The 24,146-nt window shown below is 47.0% G+C and overlaps 1 protein-coding gene across 1 annotated transcript in view; it reads right to left on the bottom strand.

Annotated features, from left to right (window-relative positions):
• RPTOR (regulatory associated protein of MTOR complex 1) overlaps positions 1 to 21,699 on the bottom strand; it is a 294,108-nt gene extending 272,409 nt beyond the window's left edge. The window contains exon 1 of the mRNA XM_040439078.1: positions 21,468 to 21,699. Within this exon, the coding sequence (XP_040295012.1) occupies positions 21,468 to 21,620 (153 nt within the window). The 5' untranslated portion in view covers positions 21,621 to 21,699. The remainder of the gene's footprint in view (positions 1 to 21,467) is intronic.
• Between the last annotated feature and the right edge of the window lie 2,447 nt (positions 21,700 to 24,146).

The following is a 24,146-nucleotide window of genomic DNA, read 5'->3' as shown; positions in this document are numbered from 1 at the left end:
TTATTTAATAACTATTTCCCCCCTTAGGGGCCAGAACCTGGGATCTTTTCATCCCTTGTCCTATTTACCCAGATAGATCTCTATCAGGGTGAATAGGATCTCACACTCTCCCTGCTGCCCTGTGCCCTGTGCACACAGCAGCAGGGAGCTGACTATGGCAGCCAGGGCTTCAGTAGCGTCCTGGCTGCCATGGTAACTGATTGGAGCCCAAGGATTACACTGTTGGGGCTCCGATCAGAAGCTGCCACTGCCACCAATGAGAAGGGGAGGGGACCCTGTGGCCAGTGCCACCAATGATTTTAATACTGGGGGGGTTGAGGGGGGCGGGCGCACTTCGCCACCAATGATAATTAACCTTTAATACAGGAGGCGGAAACTGGCAGCAGATCAGCGGGAGTTAACCGCTCAGGTGCCGCACCTGAGGGGTTAACTGCCGCTGATCGCTGCTCCCTGTCAGAGGCTGGATGCCGGCAATGCGATTCTGCTGCTGGGAGAAGGAACGCCCAGGAGAGAAGCTGATAACTCCTAACCATTGCTCCGATAGTAGTAATTAGCATACCGAGCAGGAGACAGTAATGGGGGCATAGCGGGCGAACGGAGCGGCGCCCAGGAATAATAGTAAGTGCAGGGAGATCCCTGGGCGCCGCTCGATGTAGCCTGCTAACTTAAAGTCCAGACCCATTTAAAGTCCTGCTATCATTGGTGGCGCTGTGCGTCCGCCCCTCTCTCCTCATTGGTGGCAGCGAGGCACAGGGGGAGGGAGAGACTGCTTCCTTCTCCCCTGTGAAGCTGAGGGAAAATGAGCGCGCTGACAGCAGCGCGCTCAAGTTCTGTGATACTAGACTGCGCAGCAGCGCAACCCAGTATTGAAAAAAATTGGAAATCCCGGTATCGTATCAATACCGGGACAAAAGTATCGATTGGGTATTGAAATTTCGATACCCGCAAAAACCCTAGTATTCACACATCCGTGTTTTAGCATGGTCCGTGATTTAGCATGGAAGCATGCTCTATTTTTGCTCGTGTTCATGCCCATTCTAGTCTATGGGTACATGAAAAAAATATTAAAACGGACACAGCACGGACAGCATCCATGTTTCACGGATCTTTGCTAGGAGATGCTTGTGAAATTAATTTTCAGCTGAGCCTTGTCTGTGGAACACGGATGACACACTGGATAAGGATCTGCAAAGTTTCTCACCTGTTTATGTGGCCAATATTTGCACTGAAATAGAATGTGAACACAGAATATGGAGAATGAGAACAAAAAGCTGTTCAGACCGTCATATGACTCATAGGCAGGATGGAGACCGTAGAAATACATCAAGGAGAAAGGGAACGCTCACACAAAAGGTGCAAGCAACAATAGGCAAGCAATGTACTCTGGCAGACAAGAGTGGAATTCAATAGCAGACAGTACGTAAGGTCCAAGAGCAAAATCTGTCATTAAAGGAACCTGTCAGCAAGTTCATAACGGCCTATACACAAACAGGGGCAGGCCTGTCAATCAGTGTGAGAGGGGTGATCAATGGGGAAGAAGTCCAGAGCGGACCACTCTGAGAACATGACAATGTTCTACAGTGGAATCCTTCAAAAGAAACCTGAAAACCCACCTCTTCAGACAAGCCTACAACCAGTGACCCTGCTGCCTCTATACCGCCATAACCAACTTAACCCGCACCTACTGTGTCCTTCTCCCATCCCATGTAGATTGTAAGCCCTCACGGGCAGGGCCCTCTCTCCTTCTGTACCAGTCTGTAACTCGTCTTGTTTATGATTAGTGCACTTGTCTGTATTATGTATGTGCACCGCTTATCATATGTACAGCGCTATGGAATGAATGGCGCTTTAATAATAAATAATAATAATAATAATAATAATAATAATAATAATAATAATGTCCCAGCGCAAGCACTTTATTATTATTTTTTTTAAGGCAAGGCAACAATTTAGAGGGTTAAAAAAAGGTCTATATATAAACTACAAATTGGCGTGGTAATGAAAAGAAGGAAGTGGGCATACGGCACAGGTAGGTTTAGCGTTAGGTCCTGAGCTACTTGAGAAACCTTGGCGCGGTGCTCGGGCTCGGGCTCAGAGATGTCCTCCACAGTAGGATATGTTGGCTAATCTCTCAACTTTACAGCAGTATGAGGGTTTAGTAAGACCGCAGAGTGCACCTGTCTTTGTAAAAGATAGTTAAAAAAAAAGGTCCCACAATCCTAATGATAAATCCCAGTTAGGGCTCATGTACACGGCCGTAGCAGTTTTCGTGGTCTGCAAATTGTCAATCCGTTAAACACGGATATCGACCGCATGTGTTCCGTATTTTGCAGAACGTCCTGCCATCTTATGCCATAAAAGGGACAAGAATACGACATGCACAACGGAACAGATTTACGGCATACTCCGTGTGCTGTCCGCATCTTTTGCGGCCCCATTGAATTGAATGGGTCCGCACCCGACCCACATAAAATGCGGAAAAATGCACAAAGTCTTTAGGCTGCCCATGGTCCGAGAACCAGGAGGTTACAGACAGGTAGAAAGAAACATAGAAGAGACATAACTAATCTCATGAACATGAAAAGGGGGAAATAAAATAAAATACCCAGTAACTAAAAGCCCTCATGTGACTTGAATGGGGCTGAACTGCGCCAAGGTCACGTGACCGATGATTGCAACGTCACACGTCTTAGGGTTAGCAGCGAGAAGGCCGCGGCGCTCTCAGGAGTGCCACTGCCTTCTCAAACAGCTGATCGGCGGGGGCCCTGGTTGTCGGACCTCCACTAATCAGAGGATAGGTCTGTTACAAACAGTCGCATAACCCCTTTAACATCTGGGACGTGGGACACAGGACGCCATCACTAGAGACGCTCTGTCTCCAGTTCCAATGCTGAGGGTATCAACCCCAGTTCTTCCAGCCCCTGGTAGTGACGATTTAACTTTTGGCTAGACGTAGGATTCCAGTCACCTGCTTCCCAACTTGTCCAACCCTTTACAAGCAGTGGGCTATCGTCAGGATCGGCCATCACTATCCGATCGGTGGGGGTCTGACACCCGATCAGCTTTTCTGCAGCAGCTCCATCACCACTACAGGATGGCTGATCACTGGGGGTGCGGGGCGTCGGACCCTCGCCAGTCTGATAGTGATGGCCTATGCCAGTGATGGTGAAACTACGACTCCCAGCATACTCCATTCATTTCTGTGGAGTTCTGAGAACAGCCAAGCAAGTGTACATCTTGGGAGTCGTAGTTTTACCACAGCTGGAGCGCCAGAGGTTAGCCATCACAGGCCTACGCTGAGAATCGGTCAGCACTTGTTAAGGGCTTGGCAGCCCCTTTAAATTTTAATAAATGCTTGATGATTAAACATTTTTTACCGTGGTGCTTTTCATAAAACCTCCCAATAAACGCCAACATTTTTGATGAGACCCGCGGAACGGTCCCTGACTAGACAAACGCAGATTAGATGCTCTAGTTGGTTTTCGCTGGAGGAACACAAGATCTACCTGTAAATGAAGAGACAACGTATAAAATACGTGCTTTATTGCAGGTTTATACAGTTTTATGGAACGGTGTTTAATTTTACTGCTTTCTCTGCATAAAATCTGTGCTGTTGGTGGAGAATGCCGCTCCGGGCCAATATTCCCTTATTTACGTCACATAAAAAAGGGACGCTATGTAAAAAGTAACCTATTACAGGTGTACAGACCCCCTTCAATGACTGCAAGACTAGAAATATGGACTTCAAGTAGATTTATAGAATGGAGAATCTTAACAACCCTTCTAATAGGCCCCAAATTCAGAAACAACATAAAGTCAGCGTTGCACATGTCTCTAGTGGGGTGCACTTAAAATAGTGCCTGGACCAACTACTGTTACATCATGGCCCCCATCCTCTAGTGTCGCCGGCAGCGGTCAGGCCTTTATGGAGCCTACTTTTCTTGGACTCCCACCCAGAAACCACGTTGCGCTAGGTAAGGGGTGGTCGCTGCATTCAGAAGAATCAGAGAGACGGTCTTGTCGGAATGAGGCTCTCACCGGTCACATTTTTTAGAAGTTAGCCTAAAAAGTTAGTGGCTGGACCAATACTTATGTGTTTCTATAGGAATACAATTTTTTTTGTCGTTTTAGATCAAAGGAAGTTGCCATTAACCCCTTCCACTCTGGCTAACAGGGGGACGCCCGTGAACTGAAGACCTCCCCTAACATATGGATCAGGGCTAAACTGCTGGTACAATTAATAGGTGGTTTGTTTTTTGGGGGATTCATATATTGATAACCTATCTTCCAGATAGGACATCTATATCTAATTGGTGGGGGTCTGACTTCCGGCACTCCCCCGATCAGCTGTTTGAGGAGGCCGCTGCACTCTGATGAGCACAGCAGCCTCTTCCTAGGACAGTGACATCATGTTCAGTCACATGGCCTACGTCCAGCTCAGTCCCATCAAAGTAAATGAACCTAGGCTGCAATACCAAGCCCAGCCACTAAACAACGTACGGTGCTGTGCTTGGTATGCTATGAGAAGGTCACAGCGCCAGGTGATCAGGGAGTCGGACCCCCATGGATCAGATATTGATGAGCTATACTGAGGATAGGTCATCAATATAGAAGTCGCAGAAAACCTCTTTGACCAATGTGTGATAAAGAACTTTCTAGTATACTCTGTTTCACTTTCAAGATCTCTGCTTGATGTCAGTGACTGGGAACATTGCTGCTTTACTTTAAGAGGCTTAAAACCTGTACAGACCTAAGACCAGGTTTACAAGTTGAGGCTGCTGTACATAGCTGAAACCCGGGCCTCCAGATATCTGTCCTGGGGCCTGTGCTGGCCCGACATGATGAGTCGTCCAGGTTTAAAGGGGTTTTCAGAGACTTTAGAACTGATGAACTATCCTTTGGATAGGTCATCAGTATCTGATAGGGGATCTGACACCTGGGACCCCCACGATACACTGTTTGAAAAGGCAGTAGCGCCGCAGCCTTCTCATAGCTTTCCCTAGGCCAAGTGACGTTAGGTTCATCGGTCACACGGCCTAGGAGCAGATCAGCCCCATAGAAGTGAATGGGGCTCAGCGGGATACCAAGCATGGCCACTATACCATGTACGGCACTGCACTTGATGGGCAGAGAGAGGACAGGAGAGCTGATCGGCGGAGGACCTGGGTCTGGATAGGTCTGTGATGGCTAATCTCCAGAACTCCATCTGTGCTAAAACTACGACCCCAAAGTTGCACACTTGCTTGGCGGTTCTCAGAACTCCATAGAAAGAAATGGAGCATGCTGGGAGTAGTAGTTTCACTACATCTGGAGTGCCGGAGGTTAGCCATCACTGGGATAGGTCATCAGTTCTAAAGTCTTGGGAAATCCCTTTTAATTGCTTGAAGGAGAAATCTTATAAGATTCAATCCAAATCCATTCCTTCTGTGATCGGCCGGATGAAGTGAAATGGTCTGACTCATCTCGCAATGTTAGAAAATAATCTCAAAAACTTGGGATAAGCCGAACTTCATGATGTAATTAACAATAGAGAGCCGTCATGGAGGTGGGAGGCTGGAAACGAAGATGAAGATGGAAGTAAACAGATGACACGGATCCGGAGGATGATTCACACAGGGGGAAGGGGGGGCGCACACAGGATTGTACTCTTTCCATTTAGCCGCACTTTTTCCCACATGCACACAGCGCTGGAAATAACGGAGAGGAGAACGCAGGAATCTCTGCAACAGCTGGACTCCACTGGGGTTGGCCCATGAACAGGAGATAAATGTAAGATGGCTGGGGTCCATCCGCTGGATAGACCAAGGATCACGAGTTCCCCATTTGAATGGAGCACTCGTCATGCATGTGCAGTGTTGCTCCATTCACTAACTATGGGACAGCGGATAAATGACCCTTGTTAAATAAACAAAAATAAAAAAAAATTGCTTCTAAAATTCTAAGCAGCCTAAAAAAATAAAATGACATTCACAAAATGATGCCAACATAAAGTAGACATATGGTGACTGGTAAGTAATGACTATTTTGTGAGGTGTCACCATCTGTCTTAGGGCTCATGTCCGTGCTGTGGGCAGCAAATAGCCGCGCGCAATGGTCGTGTGACCGATGTTTGTGGACGCAAACTGATTCACTTGAATGGGTCGGCAATCCGCAACTGACATGTCATCAATATCAGATCGGCGGGGGTCCGACACCAGGCAACCCCACCAATTAGCTGAATGCGGGAACGGCACATGCAGTCTCCCTTCTCTCTTCCTGTCGGCTGCTGCGGTTTATCGTCTTAGCCATAGATTATAGCAGAGAACATGAAGAGAGACGGGAGACGGCATGTGCCGTCTAATCCTACAGCTGATCGGCGGGGGTGCCGGGTGTCGGATCTGATATTGATGAGGTCATAGGTCATCAATAGTAAAAGCCTGGAAAACAGCTTTAATTTTCAAGCCAGAGAGAATTGTATAGGGTTACAGAAACAGTCATGTTTTTATATCTTCTTTTAAGATTCTCTAAAACGTCTCGACCTCAGAATCTTAAGCTGCAGTTGAAAGCTAAAAATTGCAGATTCTTTTTCTCTACAAATGAAAAAAATCTGAAACGTCTGATATACAAAATAGATCAAAGCGCCGGCAGAAGATGACATCTCGGTGATGCTGTAGGTTCGGCAAAACTTGTGGAAAGACACCAATCAAACAAGCTTTTATGAATGAACGCTAAATTCTGCTTGTTGCCAGTGGAACAATGTTCTTTGTACTTCCTTAAAGGAATCCTGTCCCCAGGAAAGGCTCCTTTTTACATTAAAGGGGTTGTCCGCAATTTTGACAGCGATTGTCTATCCTCGAGGTCATCAATATCAGATCAGCGTCCAACTCCCGACACCCCTGCCAATCAGCTGTTTGTACTCCGATGAGCAGTAGGGCCTCTTCCTAGGCCAGTGACGTCACGTTCATCAGTCACATGGCCTAATTGAAGTTCCATCCTAATCAAGTGATTGGGCTGCAATACCAAGCACGGCCACCATACAATGTATGGCGCTGTGCTTGGTAAGCTGCAAGGACACAATGACCTCCTCAACAAGCTGATCGGCGGGGAAGCAGGGAAGTCAGACTCCTGCGGATAGCTCATCAATATTCAACACCCAGAAAACCCCTTTAATATATTTCACCACAGCTATACCACTAGATGCAACTGTACTCAGTAGCGGCCATTCAGGGAACCAGGAGATGCCCTAAAAGCAATGTCCTTCCCGTCTCTAAGGATCAAGGGTGAGAGGCGATGCATCCCGTGCTCTGCGGCTTGGAGCATGGCTGAAACTTGGAAGATATTTGGCGAGCCTTTTTAGAAAACCCCTTACTGGAAATGTTTAGAACATATGCCACCGTGCCGTACAGAGACTGGACTTACATCGGTCCTTGTCCCCAATGGTTCTCACAGCTCACATTTTATAGGAATCAAACAGAGACGAACGCGGAGAGAACAAACAAGCTCCATTCGAACATAGAACCATACAGTAAGCGTGCAAATTAAGCACTGAGCCAACGGACAATTAAAATTAAGAACTTCTACAGAGACTTAAAATACATCAGTGAGCTTCTATGGTCCTTTTTAACGTGGGACCATTCCCTTCCTTCAGAAATGAATGGACAACCACAAAGCAGGACAACTTTTTTTTTTATTCCTTCGTTGGTCCCGAGGCAGGAAGTCTCCAGACCTTCTACACTTGAAAACGTCACGTGTGTCACAAAGACTAAGACATCAGTGACATCACCCATATCCTGAGCAGCAACGTCCTAATTAAACCTTGTCGTTAGTCACCATGAATGTGCTTACACTCCAACAATTAATTAGTGGAAATGTCAAAGGCAGCTTAGAGAGAAGGGAACCATCAATCTGCCGAGAACAAAAGTCTGACGACTAACGACCTGCACGTGTTCCACCTTATACATTGCCAGGTATAATGACTGACATCACATCTACTCTTAGAGGGTGGCATTGACTCACTGGGAAACCTAATTTTATCCGCATCCGATCCGCATTTTGCAGAATAGATGCGGATCCATTCATTTTTATGGGTGAATAAAATGTGCGGACAATGTTCAGTATGTTGTCCGCATCCGCGTTTGCGCATTTATAGTCCACAAAAATATGAAGCTTGTGCTACTATTGTCCGCACAGATTGATCCGCAGTCCCATTCAAGTCAATGGATCCGCAAATTGCGGATGACACCCGGAATGGTTTACGTATGTCATCTGTTTTTTGTGGATCCGTTTCCGTATTTTTGAAGGCATAAATAATTCTTTTTTTTTTTTTTTCATTTTTTGCGGACCGTAAAAAAGGAAGACATACGGAACACAAACGGAAGTCATTAGTCCGAAAAATGCGGACACACGGTTCTGTTATTTGCGGACCGCAAAACGGAAAGGATTACACACGGTCGTATGAATGTACCCTAAGGCTCCATTCACACGTCCGCAAATGGGTCCGCATCCGTTCCGCAATTTTGCGGAACGGGTGCGGACCCATTCATTTTCTATGGGGATGGAATGGATGCACACAATGTGAAGCCTTAGAAGGATGATATTAATGTCATGGCTGATCGCTGCAAACGTCCTCCGTACAGAGCGCCTCCATCTTCGCTGATTGGAAGAGAAGGATCTTGTGGCCCTCCGCACAGATTAGTTTTGTGATCTCAAAAGAAGAAACTGTGACCTGATTCATTCGATATTCTGCCATCCTATGAAACAATAAAAATAGAAACTCCCGCAATGAGGATGCAAAGTTGTGAGTCTTTATTGGAAAATGCGGCTGTACAAGTGTGACGTTTCGGCCACCCAGGGCCTTTATCAAAAATAACATAAGCAAAAGGCAAGTTTATATGACAAGCACCATGATTAGTGGTATATAAAAACCATATGCAGAAGATTAAACAGATCTATATCTGGTGTCTGTTTAGTGGTTTGGATCCAGAGTCCAGTGACCCGATTACATAGAAGGGCTGAATATCTATCAAGGTGATAAGGAACAGGACGCATAAGTAATGTGAAATATATTACATTACTAGATTATAAATGAGCAGCAACGCTTACCAGAGGATAACTATCCTGACTATAATACAGAATAAATGGAGGTAGATAACAGGCAACAGTAATGATCATATGGATGATGTTACGACATAAGTGTAGGTGTAAAATCCATACAAGCTATATAGGTGATAAAAGTATATTACAAGAATATTAGAATGCTAGAATATCTGATGCCGCAGAAAGTAGAATATCCTTGAATGGCTGCACTGTTGTTAAAGTGCCTCAGCACTGTGAAGTGATGCGCCACGTGACCGTTTAATAGGACGCGCTGACCGAGGAGAGAGTGTTGCGCGTGCGCATCGGCTTGCAGAGCCTGTCAAGCCTCGCTCTGGTGAGAGCCAAGGTTGGAGCGCTCTTCTACAAGAAATGTGTAGCGGACACCAGGGTTACTGGGGAAAGGGAAGAGAAAATGATACAGCACTTGTCATATGAACTTACCTTTTGCTTATGTTATTTTTGATAAAGGCCCTGCGTGGCCGAAACCTCACACTTGTACAGTCGCATTTTCCAATAAAGACTTTGCATCCACGACTTTGCATCCACATTGCGGGAGTTTCTATTTTTCTATATGCCTGGGTGGGAACCTGACTGCCAGCACAAGAAAGCACAGTGCCACGAGGTTTACTTTTATATATCCCATGGAACAAAGAACCTAAAAAATACATTAATTTTATGCTGACATTTTCTGGGTATTTTACATGTATTTTCCCCACATGCATTAAGTGATACAGTAAACACACTGCACACACAAGTCTCCATCGGCATCGTTTCTGCAGGAGATGACAGCGGTCCTCCAAAGGATGCTTTCCAGCAAGAAATGTGAATTTAAGTGGAATTGATAACCCGCATGCAGGGTGTAATTCACACAGTGTGTCAGCTTCCCTAAAGCAAAGCACCATTAAATGCGATGCACACACCAGTATATCAAATGTACAATTTACTTTCTCTAAACCATCACGTCGCCACATCCTGAGCTCCTATACAGACTGCCTCATTATGAGGGCTCACGCTCTTCACCGCCATCACATTCACACAAAGAAACAAAGCACCGACATTGTCATCATCTGTGGGGGTCCCAGCGGTCAGACCCCCACCAATCCTATCTGGGGATCTGGGATGACCTGTTACTTGAAGCAGCAAATTTGGACTATTAACAATGAAGACCAAACTTAGCCGACAACCTGTAGGGACTGGAATGGCTGCCATGGGAAGAGTGACCCTTTAACAGTGAAAATTTGAAGACTATAAAACAGGTAACAAAATATATATCTAGAGACCGTATAGAATACAAATTATAAATTGTAATAAGTTACGCATAGATACCCCACACATACAAAGAAACCTTTCCAAAAGACCACCGCCTTGATCTTCTAGACCAGAGCTTCTCTAAGAAGACTGCTCCTCGAAGACCTTTTAGGTGTCCTCTCAAAGTGGTTTAGTTGTATTTTCTATAAACCACTGCTCGGGTATCTCCTGTAAGGTTTCCCCTGGTACCTGCTTACCCGAAAGTTGCTCATAGACAGAAGATAAAAGCTGACACAAATTTCTTATGGCAAGAAAGATGCGACTGATGATTTATCAGCCACGATCCGGTCGATCATAATCTTATTTGTACAACCTGTTTTAGATCAACTGAACGACACAGTCAGATAAGGCTCCGTTCACACTATTGTTGATGCGACAACCCAAAAATGCATAAAAAAAATAGGAATTAGACTTACCGGTAATTCGGTTTCCAGAGATTTTTGATTCTGCCAGAAAACGGAATCTTGATGACAGAATTAGTGAACCCAGTCGTAACTCTGGAATATCTCTTTATCTGCAGCCTTGACCAACAGACCTACCTCTGTTTATAGACTTAAATACTTAATTAGAGGAAGACTAAATTGTCTTATTAGACATCGGCCATAAGGAGGATGCCCTTCACCTCTAAGCCTAGTCTATATGGTAAGTACCATGGTGTAAAAGCGACTCACTCTAAAACCAGATAAAATATTTTAACATCATATATAACCACTACACCGAGTAAAAATCTACTGTAGACCCCCATTGCTGTAGACCCCCATTGCCGTTCATTCCCAAGAGCTTAATTGTTATAATATGATAAACAACTAACTCTGGAAAGTCTACAAGGTAAATGTAAGAAACCGAGCCAAGCAGACCGCACTGGCACACGGCAGGCATGGACACCGACGATGAGGTAACCAAACTGTACCATTAACTTCATACCGGTGCAGGACAAGCTTGGGATCCCGCACCAGGAGGTGTTGGTATGAACAAAAGGGAGAAGAGAGGAGAAAGAACCCTCCCGATGAAACCAGGCCAACCGATAACCCACCTGCCCGCATAGCTTCAAGGTCAGAGGCAGTCTTAAGGCCCCTTTCACACGGACGAGTATTCCGCGCGGATGCGATGCGTGAGGTGAACGCATTGCACCCGCACTGTATACCGACCCATTCATTTCTATGGGGCTGTTCACATGAGCAGTGATTTACACGCATCACTTGTGCGTTGTGTGAAAATCGCAGCATGCTCTATATTGTGCGTTTTTCACACAACTCAGGCACCATAGAAGTGAATGGGGTTCCGTGAAAATCGCAAGCATACGCAAGCAAGTGCGGATGCGGTGCGATTTTCACGCATGGTTGCTAGGTGACAGTCTATTCACTGTATTATTTTCCCTTATAACATGGTTATAAGGGAAAATAATAGCATTCTGAATACAGAATGCTTAGTAGGTGATCAATTTTTTTATTTTTTTTTAATCCTCAATTAACTCACCTTCTCCTCTTGTTTGTGTAGTTCCCGGTCTCTTCTTTACTTCTTTAATGATGAGCTGTGGGCTAAAGGACCTGTGGTGAAGTCAGATCACATGCTCCAATCACATGGTACATCACCACAGCTCATCATTAAAGAAGTAAAGAAGAGACCGGGAACTACATGAACAAGAGGAGAAGGTGAGTTAATTTTTTTATTTTTTTTTAACCCTCAATTGATCACCTACTAAGCATTCTGTATTCAGAATGCTATTATTTTCCCTTATAACCATGTTATAAGGGAAAATAATAAAATCTACACAACACCTAACCCAAGCCCGAACTTCTGTGAAGAAGTTCGGGTTTGGGTACCAAACATGCGTGATTTTTCTCACGCGAGTGCAAAACGCATTACAATGTTTTGCACTCGCGCGGAAAAATCGCGAGTGTTCCCGCAACGCACCCGCACATTTTCCCGCAACGCCCGTGTGAAAGAGGCCTTAAGGGTTTCACAAGATCTTTACATGGCACTAGCCAGGAGACACAGGGACTGAGGAGTTGCAAAAGGTTACAGGACCAGCGCTCTAGATGGAGACCAAAATGGTCGCCAATGCGCCTTAAAATTTGCAGATGGCGACAAGACTTTTTAGCCTAGTCGCCATTTGCGATAGGGCTGCCACGCTGTAGCTAAATGTTGCAGCGGGACATGGGAGCCAATAATTCCTTGGCCGTAAGGGGGGGGCGGGACATTAACGGCCGTAAGGGGGAGGGGCGGGACATTAACGGCCGTAAGGGGGAGGGGCGGGACATTAACGGCCGTAAGGGGGAGGGGCGGGACATTAACGGCCGTAAGGGGGAGGGGCGGGACATTAACGGCCGTAAGGGGGAGGGGCGGGACATTAACGGCCGTAAGGGGGAGGGGCGGGACATTAATGGCCGTAAGGGGGGAGGGCGGGACATTAATGGCCGTAAGGGGGGGAACTAGAAGACAGTATAGGGGGAAATTACTACTGTGGAGCATATATTTCTACTGTGGGGGGGAGGGGGTAATTAATATGTGTAGGGAAATACTATGTGTGGACTGTGTGTGTGGGGGGGGGGAATTACTATGTGAGGGCAGTGTGGGGGGGGAAATTAATCAAAGGTTTTCTTATCATTACTCGGGGCACTCTAGGTGGCATTTATAATTGCTGTAGACACTATAGAGACATTATTTCTAGTGGGGGGTCACTATTTTCTAAGTCTAAGGCACACCTGTGCAATATTCCTGCTGTCTAATCAGCACCTTGATATGCCACACCTGTGAGGTGGGATGGATTATCTCGGCAAAGGAGAAGTGCTCACTAACCCAGATTTAGACAGATTTGTGAACAATATTTGAGAGTAATGGGTCTTTTGTGTATGTAGAAAATGTTTCAGATCTTTGAGTTCAGCTCATACAAAATGGGAGCAAAACCAAAAGTAATACGTTAAAATTTTGCTCAGTGTATTGTCAATTTGGCGACTAAATTTTTTAGTTTAGGAGCCAATGGCTTCTGTTTATTTATTTTTTTAGCTTATATGTGTGAACATGGCTGCAAGTGTGAATGTGGACAGAGGAATGCACAGTCTATTGCTGTTTTGTAGCTCCCTGGGTTGGCGTGCAGTGAGGGGGGTCTCCTTCCCGGAGGCGACAGAGGTGCCATTGAGGTTATGGGTATTAGGTGCAATGAAGGCAGGGTCCCTAATATTGGGTTGGGCATAAGTTGACATTTACTGACTTGAGGTAGTATTTATTGCCATAGAAGGGATAGCTATAATCCATGCAAGACGAATTCCCAGCCAGGATGGTGCTGCCTCCCATTATAAACAGGTCTGGGTAGGATCTTTACTAAATTTTAGTGCTCTGGTCAAACTAATGTTCCTTTAACTTCAGGCTGACCCACACTATCTCCAGGTGTAGAGTATACTATACCCTATAAATCACATTGCCGGTACACATATATGTCTTGCACTCCTTGAATTAAATACAATTTCCATTAATATTGTCCACCCTGCCACAGGGCAGCAGGCCATGCACAGACTCAGAAGCAACAAGCCCGGCACAGAGGCCATGAGGCGGCACGCCAGGCACAGAGGCCATGAGGCGGCACGCCAGGCACAGAGGCCATGAGGCGGCACGCCAGGCACAGAGGCCATGAGGCGGCACGCCAGGCACAGAGGCCATGAGGCGGCACGCCAGGCACAGTATAAATTTTTCCTAAATGAATAAATGATAAATGAATCAAGTCAGACATAACTAATCAAGGTTGCAAGACCTGAAAGATTTAAGTCTGCGACCTTGTCAATTAAATGCAGCCTGAAAATTTTAAACACACATTCAGTCCTCATTAAAGTAACAGGTGATGCTACTATCGTCCGAGTTCCTATTTAGATCCACACACAGATTCTCAATTAGGGTCCATTCACACATCAGTGTGTTTTGCAGATCCGCAAAACACGGATTCGGCAATGTGCGTTCCGCATTTTGCGGACCGCACATTGCCGGCACTAATAGAATATGCCTATTCCTGTCAGCATAGAACTGAATGGGTCCGCAATTCCGTTACGCAAAATGCGGAATGGAATTGCGGATGTGTGAATGGAGCCTTAATGTAATTAGAACTGTTGAGGCAATCCATCTGGTTAAACACGTGCATGGTTTACTTACCTGACAAATAGTTTGCATGGTTTAGTTACCAATCTTGGCGTATGTGCTGCCAACGCAAACACCAATAATGTCATGCAGCTTCTGCCAACACTTGTATATGGAGCGTTGGTAAGGAGAAAAGAAAAGGCCCCATTCAAGCTGCTGACTTTCAGGTGCACTGAGGCGCGATCCTGCTGAACTCCATTAAGGAACAGCAGATCTAAGCTCCATGAACCCATAGCCGTCCATAGTGAGGTAACCACCAGCTGCATTAGCCACTTCATCAGGGTTAGGAGCAAGCCAGGGGACCTCAACATAAGAGGTACTGGCACGGCCACTTATAGGGTAGGGAGGAGGAGGATGAACCCAACGATTGAACCCAGGCCATCAGAGAACCCACCTATAAGCTCAGACTCCGCCAGGTGGGTTCCGGGCTGCTAAGGGACCTCTACCCGAGAGGTGTTAGCTAGGCTATTCGAGACGAGGATGGAGAGGATGGAGAGGATGGACATCCCCCCCCCATCCTAGTCCCAGGCGTAGACCCTAAAAGTTCTTGTAGAATCTCTTCAACCCTAGAGCAGGAAACCTCTCTGCATCTATCCCCTGTAGGGACAGGAAGAACACTGGTGGGTGGAGGTGGGAGGGACCTTTTAACCTCTCTGTTTCCTGTCCCAAGAAGGTCAAAGGGGAACATCCTCCTGTTGTGCTGTCATGAGGGATGAGCTGGAAAATAGTCCTCTACGGAGGATGTCCTCTCAAAGAAGATGGTACAGTATAGTATAGTTTATAATGAAACTCAATGGGGGAGATTTATCAAACACCAAGGATTCTCCCACATCCAAGATTTCAAGAACTATAAAACGCGCAACCACGTCTCGTCTCTCACGTTTTCCAATCTCAACCAAGATGTCCCTGCATGTCAGGGACCCCAGGGATTCAACTCCTTGAAGTGTCCTTTGATGTAATATCTTCATTTTCATCCACACAATAAAGTGCGCCCGGACCTGAGCAGTACAAAATGTCCCCCATCCTAAGCGCCAGATCTCCAACACCCCAACAAGTCCTGCTGATCCAATGTCTCCTGATTCCCAACAGTGCAAAGTATTCCTCCAGATCCAAAGAAGCTTGAAGTTTGCCCCCTGGCTTGAGGCCCCAAAACCTCAACACCTCAAAGTGACCCCCCCACCCACTGTGGTCAGAGCTGCAGAGGGAAGCATTTACCACCTGGGTTCCAGCTCCTTTGCTCCCCCTCTCCCGTCTCCAAATGTCATTTGGTATGACATGGGTCACCTTGCCATTGTAATCAATGACTGGCAGCCGCGGTGACGTATCCCGCATGTGTCACATGACCCAGCGATATGACGAATGGGATCACTTTGCCAATGCGGCCAGTCATTGGATGGAGCAGCTCCGAGACCAGTGCCAAACTGGATGTTTACACGGGGAGACTGGAGAGGTTTATCGGCAGCGAGGGAACAAGGGAAGCGGCATGCAGCTGTGGGGAGCAGGTATATAGGAGGGGGGCCACCCCAGGGGGTGGACAACCCCTTTGAGCTGTGACACGCATCACGCGACCACAAATCACTGGGTAGCAGAGCAGCCATTGAACTGAATGAGGTTGATGCACAACTCATAGGTGTCCGCGACTGCAGAATACAGTTGTTGCGATACCAAATTTTTGATTAGATTTCGATACCATGAAAAAGTATTGCGATACTCGATACCAAGCGAAAAAATAAACAAAAAAAGCCACGTGCATTCCGCATTTTAAAAAAAATGGCGAATCGCGAAGTTTTATTTTTTTTTTTTCTGTTCCGGCGTTCACAGCATAGATTTTTTAAAATATTTTAATAGTTTGGACTTTTCTGACGTGGCGATATGTTTATTTATTTATTGTTTATATATTTTATATGTGAAATTGGGAAAGGGGGTGATTTATACTTAATAATTTGGTGTGTTTTTACCTTTACACTTTTTATTTAATAACTACTTCCCCCCCTTAGGGGCAAGAACCTGGGATCTTTTCATCCCTTGTCCTATTCACCCTAATAGATCTCTATCAGGGTGAATAGGACCTCACACTGTCCCTGCTGCCCTGTGCTTTGTGCACACAGAATCAGGGATGTTACCATGGCAGCCAGGGCTTCAGTAGCATCCTGGCTGCCATGGTAACTGATCGGAGCCCCAGGATTACATTGCTGGGGCTCCGATCAGAAGCTGCCACTGCCACCAATGAAGAGGAGGGGACCCTGTGGCCACTGCCACCAATGATTTTAATACTGGGGGGGGAAGGGGGGCCATCTGCGCCACCAATGATAATTAACCCTTAATACAGGAGGCGGGTACTGGCAGCAGATCAGCGGCAGTTGACCCCTCATGTGCCGCACCTGAGGGGTTGACTGCCGCTGATCACAGCTCCCTGTCAGAGGCAGGGTGTCGGCTATGCGATTCTGCTGCCGGCACCCGCCTCCTGTATTATGTGTTAAAGACCACCTTATATGGGTCCAGACTCAGTTACGTTGAGATGTCCCAGCACTTACAATTATTCCTGGGCGCCGCTCCGTTCGCCCCGCAGTGCCCCATTACTGTCTCCTGCTCCGTATGCTAATTACTATCGGAGCAATGGGGAGGAGACATCAGCTTCTTTAGTGGGCGTTCTCCCTGGCTGTAGCGCTGTCCAATCGCAGCGTGAAGGAACGCCCACTAGAGAAGCTGATGTCTCCTCCCCATTGCTGCGATAGTAATTAGCATATGGAGCAGGAGAAAGTAATGGGGCACAGCGGGCAAACGGAGCGGCGCCCAGGAATAATAGTAAGTGCTGGGACATCTCTGGGCGCCGCTCTGTGTAGCCTAATACTTAACTGAGTCGGGACCCAGGAAAAGTCCTATCATTGGTGGCGCAGTGCGCCCGCCCCTCCTCCGCCCCTCTATCCGTTCATTGGTGGCAGCACAGGGGGGGGAGGGAGAGACTGCTTCCTTCTCCCCTGTGCTGCTGAGGGAACATGAGCGCGCTGACAGAAGTGCGCTCATGTTCGGACATACTAGACTGCGCAGAAGCGCAGCCCAGTATCAAAAAAATGGAAATCCCGGTATCGTATCGATACCGGGACAAAAGTATAGATTGGGTATCGAAATTTCGATACCCGCAACAACCCTACTGCAGAATAGTGGAAAACCCATCAGTTTTGAATTTCTTTGCAATTTTGGGGCCACGATAACTTGAGTTGCGCTGCGACCCCATTCTTTCGAGCGGCCGCACTGCCACCCAGTGATCTTCAGTTCCTCAAAGGAACCGAAAAATACTTTTACTAATGTATTGTGATTTTACTAATGTACTGCCTCCATTGCTGGCTGGCTTCAATTTCCCATCGCAATATATGCTGCTCGTTTCTATGGGGTTACGACCAACTACATAACAAAATAACTTTGCCTCCAAAAGCAGGAAATGCTCAACCCCGTATGCAGTTATGCATCTATACCCGGGGGAGCAAATCCTGCACATGTGGTCCGTTGCTAATGGCGATTCCCAGCAAAAAATGCATGCAATGGAGGATGGCTGCAGCGGACCACAAGTGCCACAAAAACATCCTACACCAGAAGTTAGCGTTAGGTCCCGTGCCACCTGAGATACCTTGACGTGGTGCGCAGGCTCCGGCATGTCCATCATATAAGGATATATTGGCTAAAGTCTCATTTTAACATCAGTGTGAGGGTTTAGTCAAATTTTGTTGATTGCATCCACCACAGTAGTGAACCTATTCGTGTAAAAGTTTATTTCATGTGGTTACGACCACCCTGCAATCCAGCAGCGGTGGTCGTGCTTGCGCACTATAGGAAAAGACGTCAGCCTCTCCAATAGCTGGTACTGTGAGCGCGCATAGGCTTGCATTTTTTCTTATGCCGCCATAAAAATGTGTCAGCCTAGATTAGGGTCCTTTTATGCCCACTATAAAAAGCTGTATTAATTAAAGGATTAGAGGGGTATTCCGGGTGTTTAATATTGATGGCATATCCTTTGCGCCGCAGCCTCCTCCTCCTCCTAGGCCAGTGACGTCACATTCATTGGTCACATTCAAGTGAATAGGCCTGAGCTGCAATACCAAGCACAGCCACTATGCAATGGACGGGCTGTGCTTGGTGAGCTGCGGTGCTCACCGGAGCTTCACTGCCTCTTCAAAACAGTGCCGGGTGTCAGACCCCCGCCGATCTGACACTGTTGACCTGTCCTTTTTCAGTGTTTTGCGGTCCGATTTTTCCGTTGTTCCGTTTCCGTTGTGTTTCCGTTTTTTCGTATGCCATATACAGTATACAGTAATTACATAGAAAAAAATTAGGCTGGGCATAACATTTTCAATAGATGGTTCAGCAAAAACGGAACGGATACGGAAGACATACGGATGCATTTCAGTATGTGTTCCTTTTTTTTTTCGGACCCATTGACTTGAATGGAGCCAAGCACCGTGATTTGCGGACAAGAATAGGACATGTTCTATCTTTTCACGGAACGGAAATACTTAAAACGGAATGCACACGGAGACACTTCAGTTTTTTTTGCTGAACCATTGAAATAAATGGTTCAGTATATGTACCGCATACTGAACTCAAAAAACGGCCAGTATACTGAACGCAAAATACTGTCGTGTGCATGAGCCCTTAAAGGGGTTCTGCAGCTTTTTTAAAATGATGATCTATCCTTTGGATAGATCATCAGCATCTGATCGGTGGGGGTCCGACACCCGGGACCCCTGCCGATCAGCTGTTTGAGAAGGCAGCGGCGCTGGCAGTAGCGCTGCGGCCTTCTCGCTATTTACCGCAGGCCCAGTGACATCACGACTAGCATCACTGGCCTGGGCGGGGCTAAACTCTGTTCACTTGAATGGAGCTTAGCCCCGCCCAGGCCATTGATAGTAGTCGTAGGCCTGCGGTAAACAGTGATAAGGCCACGGAGCTGGAGTGCCGCTGCCTTCTCAAACAGCTGATCGGCAGGGGTCCCGGGTGTCGGACCCCCACCAATCAGAGGCTGATGATCTATCCAGAGAATAGATCATCAGTTTAAAAAAACTGCAGAACCCCTTTAAAGACTTAGAAAACCCCTTTAAAGGTGTCGCTTAAACAACACTTATCACCTGTCCTCAGGATAATCGCTGACTGAAGTCCGGCCGCTGGCACCACTAGGGGTAGCAGTAATGGGGGTCTCCCAGTTCTTTATGTGAATGAGGCTGGGACTGCGCATGCGCCACTATCACTCCCTACACTTCTATGGGACAGGGGAGTACAGCACTCAGCTATAACATCTGCCCCATAGAGAGAGAGAGGAGCTGTGGTCACAAATGTGTACCCCCTGCTCCACCCACACAGGAAAATTGTGCACCCCAGTTCTCATGATCAATGGGGGTCCCAGCAGTCAGGACACCCAGAAATGTATAATCTACCCTGAGGAACGTGATACATTTTAACAGGCAAACTCCCCTGTCAAAGTAGAGTTGAGTAAGGCTCTGTTCACACTGGTGTCATGGCTTGCATTTATACACTGACCTCTGTCTGTCAGGAATCGTACTCCTCACAGCTGCACACTGCGTTATTCCTGCCAGAACCCAAGTGTGAACAGAGCCTTATGTGTCAGCCCTGACCGCGGGGTCTACAGCCTCTAGGGTTACAGATCGGAATGAATGGGCCACCATGTAATACAGGCTCGTACCAAGTCCGGCTCATAAAGGGGGGGTCTGGATAGCACATTTTAAAGTTTTTTTATTTTTATTATGGCACAGAGTAAAAGGCTGAAAATAAATAAAAAATACCAACTCATTTTCTAAATGTCCTGTGTTCTGATCCCAGCTGCGGTCATGTGGCGGCTGCTGCCAATTTCTGCCTGCAGCAACCAGCGGGTGGCTGCAGCAGGCACGTCACAGGAGCGACAGGACATTTTGATTAAATGGGTTCCCCTGAAACAAGCAACTCCCAATGAGAAAGCTGGGAGGGATGCAAAAGATATTTTTTTTTTTAAAAGGAGCTCCGCATCCAGCGCCAAGCTCCCTTCTACTCCGCTCCCCATTGGACCGCAGCACTGCCGACTAGTGTTGATGAGCGAACTTGGCGTCTAAAGTTCGGGTTATCGAAGTATCCCGTTACGGATTCCGCTACTACAGACCATAACAGAATTTTGAATCCATAACGCGATTCTTCGATAACCAGAACTTTAGACGCCAAATTAAAAACAGAAGTTCGCTCAACACTACTGCCGACCAATCAGTGGCCGTGGTCACATGCCGTGCCCCGACTTTTTCACCCTGTGGTTCACGGTGGCAGAGAACCCCTTTAAAGAGAATCTGTCAGCTCTCCCCATGTAATAATTCTGGAGCATCTATTTTTATGCCGTTATGTTGTTCCGTTCCTCTATTATTCCTACTAGAAGCTTACGAATGACTTGCCATCTGGGTGGTACCAGTTGGGGGGATTGTTTCTCTGTACCAAATAAGCGGGGACCCCACCCCCAACTGGTATTGGACCGTTATTGCAGACTGCAGGCCATTCATGAAAAAATTTCCAATAACAGTTTTATAAATAAAATAAAAATACGTAATAAATGAGCGACAGTACAAAATACATAAAGCAAAGTAATTGCAAAAAAATAATCAGCATTTAATGAAGATTCTATCTGAGGAATGTCAGAAAATGTGACGCAAAAGTGGAGTTCCCCTTTAAGAAGCCCCCCAAATAGTCACCAGGTGTACCCCACCTGAATGACCCACAGATCGGTGACAACAAATCCCCCAATGTCTTAAAGGGCTTCAATGTCTTGTAACCCGCACCTTACAGTGACCCCCAAACTCCTGAGTCACTGGTTGTCAGGAGCCCCTCAGTCATGTGTCACCATGGCAACCCCAGGTTTACCTCACCTCAGATGCCCCTGCACCTACGCTGTCATTCCAGCCTCCCCCCAAATCCAGGAGGGCCCACCCGCTTACCCGGTCCTTCATCCTCCAGCTCTGCGCCAGGGACTTGCAGCCCTCGATCTTCTCACAGTGCCGCTTCTTCATGAAGGCGGCCGGCAGGCTCCAGTCGCTGAGCTCGGTCTCCTCATCGTCTCCGAGGCCCAGGACGGGGCTCTGAAGATCCATCCCGAGGTTCCTGTCACTCTCCCACCCCAGAAAACCGACCACGGGAAGCTCCTCAGCGCAGCGGTACGGACGCCGCCATATTGGGAGGGTCCGGCATGCATTGCGGAAACGGCGGCCGGCGAGGGCCAAACAAGCGAGTTCCGCGATCTAATTCCTAGACTGCAGAGTGTTTAGTTTTCTTTGTAAGTTTTAGTTTTCTCCGTTTTGGAGGGAATTTGTCAGCGAGCATCTCCTCCAAATATGATACGTGTACCTCAAAATATAAACCTATTCTGCTGGAAAATACACCAATCCGTTTATATCTTTTTTTTTTTTTTTTTTTTATTATGGGGAAGCTGGGTGACCACCAATGGCTGACACAGAACTTCTAAATGTATCCAGGATGTTGTAGAGGGTCACACCTGGGGAGACTCTTGGGGGGGGGGGCACACCTGTGGTGGAGGCTTTTGGGGAGTGGAGGGGGCACACCTGTGGTGGAAGCTCTTGGGTGTGGAAGGGGCACATCTGTGGCAGAGGGTGTACATCGGTGGTGGAGGCTCTTGTGGGGTGGAGGTGAGCACACCTGTGGCGGATGCTCTTGGGGTGGAGGGAGCACTCCTCTGGCGGAGGCTCTTGAGGTGAAGGGGCACACCTGTGGCGGAGCCTCTTGTGGGGTGGAGAGGGCACACCTGTGGCAGAGGCTCTTGTGGCGTGGAGGTGAGCACACCTGTGGCAGAGGCTCTAGTGGGGTGTAGGGGGCACACTTGTTGTGTAGGCATTTGAGGTTGGGGGGGGCACACCTGTAGCGGAGGCTCTTTGGGTGGATGGGACACACCTGTGGACGAGGCTCTTGGGGGGAGCGGTGGAAGGGGAGCAGAGGCTTTTGGGGTTTGGAGGGGTACACCTGTAGCAGAGATTCTTGGGTAGAGGGGGCACATCTGTGGTGGAGGCTCTTGGGAGGTAGAGGGGGCACATCTGCGGTGGAGGCTCATGCGCAGTGGAGGGGGCACACCTGTGACAAAGGCTCTTGGGTGTAGTGGGGGGCACACCTGTAGTGGAATCTCTTTAGGGGTAGGGAGATACATCTATGGTAGAGCCGTGTTGGTAGGGCTGGGGTACACGTGTGGCAATGGTAATTAGGATGGGCACAACTGTGGTGGAGGTGCATGGGGGACGGTCTAGTTATGGCAGATGTGCTTAGATGGAAGGGGCAGAGGAGCTTAGGGTTTATACAGATGGTAGAAGAATTGTGACATAAAGAAGGGGCATGACCGTGATATGTGAATATCCTTAGGGGGATGGAGCTTGGGGAGTCGGCAGAACAAATATATCTGGTAGTTGAAATCCAACTTCCCTGATCCTCATGTCCCCCAACCTCTATTGTCATGGGAGAGTCAAGAGGCCCCAATACACATTACATGGACAGCTGATGAGAGAACAGTGAGAAAGAGAGAGGAACCAGAGTATGGAGGATCCGCCCTGCTGAGGACTCGGCGACAGAGATGAGGCAGTTTCCTCAGGCCACTATCGAAAGGATTAGGTCATCAGTGTCAAGAATCCGGAGGACTCATTTAACGATGGACCACAACTCATTGGTCAGTTTTGTATGCTTGACCCCAAAGGGCTGGTAGCCTGTGACTAAAAGGGGTTCTCCGGGAATAAAGAAAATTAAATATTTCCTTATTATAAATATATTTCCAAATAGCTTTTATTAGTTATAATGGCTCGTTTTGTCTGGGGAGCCATCATTAGGAGAAATAAAATGGCTGCCGTCCTATTAATACACACAAAACCTGTCCTAATCACACAGAAGGACAAGTTAGTTGACAACACTGAGCTAAAGAGCTGCCTTATCCTGCTGACTACTCTGCTTGTCAGGGATTATGAACCTGAATACAGCTGATAAAATCTTCAGCTGAATCTCTGTAGGAATAGAATTCATGAGGAGACATGAAGGACAGAGAGGAGTGTGAGGTGTGGCTAATGAGCAGCAGCTCTTGTATGCAGTCTCCATTACCACAGCCCCACATCACCACAGTCTGTCCTGGCCATCCTCGATGTACTTCACATCTCCTCATGAACTCCATTCTTACAGAGATTCAGCTGAAGATCTTATCATCTGTATTCAGGATCATAATCCCTGACAAGTAGGAGAGGAGGATAAGGTCGCTCTTTATCTCAATGATCTGAAGTAACTTGTCCTCCTGTGTGATTAGGACAGGTTTTCTGTGTACGAATAGGAGGGAGGCCATTTTATTTCTCCTAATAATTGTTCCCCAGACAAAATGAGCCATTATAACTAATAAAAGGTATTTGGCAATATATTTATAATAAAGTAATATCTAGTTTATAGTTAATCCGGTTAAAAAAAGACATAAGTCCATCAAGTTCAACCAAGGCATAGGTGGGGACGCGAATCCCAAAAGGAAGTGAGACTCTACACATTTTAATAAGCATTAATGTCATTTACTTTTAAGAAATCATCTAAACCCCTTTTTTAAACCGTCCACTGTTCCTGCTGTGACCACGTCCTGAGGAAGTCTATTC

This window comes from Bufo bufo, chromosome 6, assembly GCF_905171765.1.
Source record: "Bufo bufo chromosome 6, aBufBuf1.1, whole genome shotgun sequence".
In the NCBI taxonomy this organism is placed as follows: domain Eukaryota; kingdom Metazoa; phylum Chordata; class Amphibia; order Anura; family Bufonidae; genus Bufo; species Bufo bufo.
The sequence above is the reverse complement of the archived record's forward strand: the minus strand, read 5'-3'. Positions and strand labels throughout refer to the sequence as shown.